Source organism: Lepidothrix coronata, unplaced genomic scaffold (genome assembly GCF_001604755.1).
Source record: "Lepidothrix coronata isolate B3197 unplaced genomic scaffold, Lepidothrix_coronata-1.0 Scaffold14, whole genome shotgun sequence".
Classification (NCBI taxonomy): Eukaryota; Metazoa; Chordata; class Aves; order Passeriformes; family Pipridae; genus Lepidothrix; species Lepidothrix coronata.
Genome location: NW_016690194.1, coordinates 5,049,423 through 5,055,294, shown reverse-complemented (window position 1 = coordinate 5,055,294; position 5,872 = coordinate 5,049,423). Strand labels below are relative to the sequence as shown.

General features: G+C 38.2%; 1 protein-coding gene across 1 annotated transcript in view; it reads left to right on the top strand.

Moving 5' to 3' along the window:
- The window catches only part of SLC28A3 (solute carrier family 28 member 3), a 34,711-nt gene extending 29,253 nt beyond the window's left edge, over positions 1-5,458 (top strand). The window contains exons 14-17 of the mRNA XM_017806057.1: positions 947-1,028; positions 1,806-1,904; positions 3,523-3,646; positions 4,966-5,458. Coding sequence (XP_017661546.1) covers positions 947-1,028; positions 1,806-1,904; positions 3,523-3,646; positions 4,966-5,068 — 408 coding nt within the window. The 3' untranslated portion in view covers positions 5,069-5,458. The remainder of the gene's footprint in view (positions 1-946; positions 1,029-1,805; positions 1,905-3,522; positions 3,647-4,965) is intronic.
- Positions 5,459-5,872: the final 414 nt, after the last annotated feature.

Here is a 5,872-nt window from a genome sequence, read left to right as displayed (position 1 = left end):
AAGACAAATTAAAACACAGAAACTTCTAATAAACAGGAAACCTGCTAGAATACTCACACATTTTCAGCTTTAGCCTAAAACCCTATTCCTATATAGCTTAAACAGGAATTCAGAACTGCCAAGGGAACAAAATATTTGCTGAGATACCTTGCCCACTTTCTCAAAATGTTTGAACTATATTTATCTGAAGTTTTGCAAGGTTTGTAGCCTGATTTCACCTTAAGTCATTCTGTGTCATGTCAGGGGTCCCTCCATGGAAGCAAAGGCCATCCTAACCTCATCTCTCGTTTGAGGTCCAGGTTGAACTGGTGTTATTCAAGGGGAGAAAGATGGTGGAAGTCAGTAAGGAAATAAGCTACTAAGGGGGATTCCAAAATCTTAATGTCCCTCTCTGCCTGTTAACACATCAAAGTATCCATTCTCTAGGAGACCAATTTCCCTTCTGTGCCCAGGGTGGAACATGCACAGAGCAGCCTTTGTACATAGAGTCCTCTGCTTGTTCAGGGACAAAGTAGTCAGGGATGCATAACAAAACTTGAGGTTTCAACAGACTATCATGGAGGCATCCAGCTATGAAGGAGCAGCTGAGTTATAGCTCTCTGACTCATACTTTCAGAAAGCAGCAGTTAAATTTCCACTAGTAAGATAAGATTTTTTTTTTTGCCTTTAATTGCTATTACTAAATTCAACAAGACACAACAATATACATGAAAAATAAAAACATCACATGATTTGTGAGTTCTCACATGGGCAGTGGGTATAAAAGCCATCAACTTCCAGCAAGAGAATGAGCCTACCTTTCTGAAAGCCATTACTTGGGGCAGCAACCAAGTGAAATTGAGGAATTTTAGTACTCGGAGCCCTGAGCCACAATGCCATATTTTCAGACCCTTGAATCAGCACGAGCTGTTTCAAACAACTGAGAGGGTATGTGTTTGTTTTCCAGGTTCGCTCTGAAATCATTGCCACCTATGCTCTTTGTGGGTTTGCCAACTTCGGCTCGCTGGGACTGGTAATAGGAGGCCTGAGTAAGAACCTCTCTAAAAGACAATTTGTTTGGCAAGCAAATCCCAAGGAAAACACCAGAGGGAACAGGCTGTGGGTGAAGCTTAGCAACATTAGGAGCTGAGGTGCTGCTCTGCTAGCACCTAACTGTGCATGGAAGGGGTCCCAGAGGGGTATAGGCTTTGGGGTGGAAGTACTGGGAGAGGTGCTGAGGGCAAGGGGAGAGGACTAAGCATTGCTAACATTCCTCCCTCTTTAGCCTTCAACCATGAGCCTGAGCTACTACAGCTCCCCTGAGCTTCAGAAGGAGCAAACTGTTTCAGTAGTATGCTGGTTTGAAAGATGAAGTTGGCTGTTTCCTGTAAAAATGTTGCATATATGGAAAAAGAAAAATTTAAAAAAAAAAAAATTGAGTTCCTCATAAGGCAGCTGGAATTACTGGCAGCCTTCTTTTGCCCTGAAGCCCAGGGGGCTCCACAGTGCCAGCAGTGGGAGAGCATGGAGGAGCAAGACCCAGCCACAGGACCAGACCCTTCAGAAGGGCACCATCAGCAGCACAGATGTACAAGCTCCCAAAGCAAACAGAAGTCACCATTTTATATACAAGCCACCTTCTTAACAGAAGAGCCAACAGTGGCACTTGGCCTTCAAATAACCCACTAAAAAATGTCACACTTTTCCTCCTTGTTTTCCCTAGTTCAAACTGCAGGGTTGGAAATTCCTCTTGTAGTGAAAAAGCTGACAGCTTAATCTTCCTTACATATATTTCTGTTTGACACACACTTTATTTTTCTTCCTAGCGAGTATTGCTCCCTCAAAAAAGAAGGAAATAGTTGATGGTGCTTTCAGAGCAATGATTGCGGGAACTGTCGCCTGTTTCATGACAGCCTGTGTTGCAGGTAGAGTACCCAGGTTTGGTGTCCCCTACAATCAGTGACCACCATGTGGCAGTGCATCAGTACGAGACTACACACAGCTGGGCAGCCCTTGTCACTCAAACACAGGTGTTTTTGGGCTTGGCAGGGTTAAAAGTCAATATGAGATGAAAGGTTCCTGAAAACTAGAATAGGAAAAGATTTTAGTTCTTCCATTATGTCTTTTTGCCTTTTTTTTTTTTTTTTTTGCTTTGTACGTAACACGACTCATATGCAAAGCTACAGAAATAGAGAAGTAATTCTGGAGCAGAAAGAGAAGAATTAGAATGAAGGAAGAGTGTAAAATAGAAAGAGTAAGGGGGAAGCTGAACAGCTCTTTGTCTCAACATTAAATTGATATTTAGGTTGATATTATTTCCACAGGGAACCTAAGTTAATGAAACAGAAATGGGACTCAGCAACAGATCCTTAATTTTTGAAGTCTCACCTTCAAGCTGAGGGAAGAGTCACAATGCAACAACCATTTTAGGGGTAAATTACAAAGAACATAATATTGATTCCAAAGATTTAATTAATTGATCAGATATCATTCAATAGATAAAATTTATCTCCATCATTTAACAATCACTTCTCCAGCTCTCTTCCCTGAGTATGTGATATACAAAATGTAGCTGAAAACACCATGGCTGTGTCTACCACAAATTCCCTATCCCTTTTTGATCACCGTATCAACAGAAACATACACATTTTAAGGATAAGCCCACACTATTTTCTGAAGCTTACAGAACTAGTACACTTGAAATGTCTTTAGTCTCACAGCCATCCATAGTATTTTAACACATGACACTGCTCTGCATATCTGAGGAATCAGGAATACCTACTAAAACGTGTCATTTCATGATACTGATCTTAAGAATAATATTGTGAACAGCCACTGGGAAAATCTTTCCAAAATAATAAAATCTGCTTTAGAAAGAAAATTGCATTCCACCCACTCCTGCCATGGCAAATGCTTTCCTTATACCTAGGAGAAGGTAGAAGAGCCAAGCAACTTCTATTACCCCAGTTCTGACAAGAACATACTAAAAATGCGTCCGAGTTGCACAACACTACATGAGTTGTCACTTTCATATCCCATGTCTCCATTACTGCAGTGAGTGCTGATATTACTGTTTACAGAAAAATTTCAGGAATATCTATGAAAGCAAACTATCTCAATTTAAAACAAAATAAAAGGTTCTGTATTTACTTGCACTGCTAAAAATGCAACGTAGCTCCATTTTAGTTAATGAAAGAACACTCATGCAGCAATGAGAAAGCCATTACCATAACTTTTAGTGTAATTAAAAGGGGCAAAAAGCTAAAATGGTTTAAGTGTAACAAGTTACTGTAGTTTAATTTCTACATATAAAAAGTGAATATATTTTTGGGTTTACTCCTTAATCCAGTTCTTTAAAATTATTCAGATTTTTTCAAAATCCCACAATTAGAGGTTTTTAATCTTACACCTTTACAGAACCATCTCAAATGGTGCCTTTTTATCAAACAAAATTGTTCATTTGATCATGCCCCCATGACTCACATCCCTGTGTCTTATCTTCCTCTTCATTACTCATGAAGAAAATTGCTACTTACTTCACAGGAATGCTGACTGTCTCCGATCTGGAAGTTCCTTGCCACATCTTATTAGGAAATGCCTCCAACTTCACAGATTTCCCTGCCAAGACCATAAAGCTAGTGGAATGTTGCCACCGTCTCTTCACTAGGTATTAAGGAACTCTTTATCCTCTGTCAGCATAATTTAGGGAGCTCATATATTCTCTGAAAACCTTTTTTTTTTATGTTTTTGGTATTTTGCTTTTTTCCTTGGACACCTGTTTTCCATGAACTCGCATCTTTTAAACAAATGAGTATTTTAATGCTGCTGAATTGTTTACCTTTTCTTGGGGAACTTTTCTGTTACAAGACAAGCACAGACAGAACCAATACACAACTCAAAATATCTTTGTTCAAACCTGAGCTATCCAAAAGACTAAAGGTAGCTTATCATACAAAGATTCAGTGGCCTAGTTCCAGTTCATCTCAAATATTGACAAAAAGATAAATATTTGTACTAGCATAATGTTTTAACTAGACACATCACCCTGACTGTCTGTTTGCCACAAGAGTTTTCGTTTTCTGTGGAAAGAGGTACCTTGCTTCATTTACTTGGTACCAAGACTAGTTGAAACTTGAAATTTCTTACACTGTTTAACTCCTTTTGTTAGGAATCAAAATTCCAATTCTAATTTCAGGGGGTTTTTTTCTCTATTATTCTTTTGACAGGTATATTTCTTCCTTCTGTGTCTTGACATAATATGTATCTTTGAGTATGGGCATAACAATGTGTAAAGTCTCATCTTTATGGTAAAATTTTTAGATTTCAACTATTCACAAAAATGTAGTTTAAAAAAATTACTCATGGTAGTATCAAGACCACCAGCTTCTGCCTGAACATCAGTGCTTGAATATCATTTCAAAGAATTTCTGTTCTTGCAATCTGATGTTCCAAAAGAGTTTATCATGACACTGAACCATTGTAAAAAATTATTACATAGTAAAAATCATCTGTAGGTACATTCCATCATTTTTATTTCTTCATTACTCCAACTTTTGTACATCACACTGATTTTAAGTCTAACAGGTGGCTACAAAAACAGGAACCTGCTCTATTTTCAGCAGAATCAATATGAGCAGATGCAAAAACATTTAATGGAGGAGTGACACCCTCAATCATTTCAGTTATCTAGGAAAATATAGCAGAGACATGAAGACTTTGTACAGAAAACCATGCATTATCCTCATAAAAAGAGAGAATATCTGGTCATGGTACTTGGCTGGTGCTTGGAAAGCCTTCTGTATTTCATTTCTCATGAAAATTTTAACACATTTAAAGTGCTTTGGAGAAAGTGTGTCTGCCTGTGTGTACGTGCATGTGTGTGTATGAATATACTGCAGAGAAAAAGAGACAAAAATTCCCACTAGAATATTCTGTGATTCTGTGAAAAGGAGTTTGTCTGATTTCTGCTTTTATCTCCTTCCCCAGTGCAGATCATTCGGAGAAGATCTTTCCTGAGGGAAACTACAGTTTGAGTTCCTGGAAAGTATGTTGCCAGATACTGGGTCAATCTGCTTCTAATTGTACTTAGATTAAGTTCCAATTTTTTGCGAGGGATAGATTATAAATAAGAGTTGTGTTCCTTAGAAGAAAGGAAATAAAAAATTTCCTTTGTAAGAATAAGTGTGAATTTCCCCCATGTGATCTTTATTTTCCATCTCTTACCAGCCCAGTTCCTCTGACTTGCTTGGTATTACTCATGAATTAAACTGGGATAAATGCAAGACATGTCTTGTTGCAGATCTCTTCTTCTTACAAATCAGAATAGAACATTTCTAAGCCTGATTCTCCTGATTTCATTTCTACCCTGAAACTGATCAATCTATCATATTGAACTGCTATAGGCATGAAGAAAATCAGATTCAGAGGATTTGGTAGCCACTTACAGAAAGCTGTGAACTAGAAATAATATTCAGAACTGCCATCCATTCTAATAGTATTTCTGGTTTTTTTGTTCTCAAAAATCTCTGCACATTCTGCAAAGATAACTATGGTTACATATATATGTATAACTGCCTGCTATGTGTAGGTAACTATGACTGCATATGAATTGAGCTGCTAACATGTGGTATGCCTCACCACCTTGGCCACTGAAGCACTGAACTGGGGAGTAGCCACTCTATACCCTAGTCCCCCTTCTTTTGTCCACAAGAGAGTACAGGAGGTTGGTCTACATTTAGAGTCAACTACATGAACGAAATGTCCAAACTCCAAGTAAAGTTTCCTGTATTGATTCTTCTAAATCTTTGTTTTTAACCATTGTGGAAATTGATCCTGGAGTCACGAACCAGGAACTTTTACCCACATTTGAACATTATCAAATGTGGGTAAACTC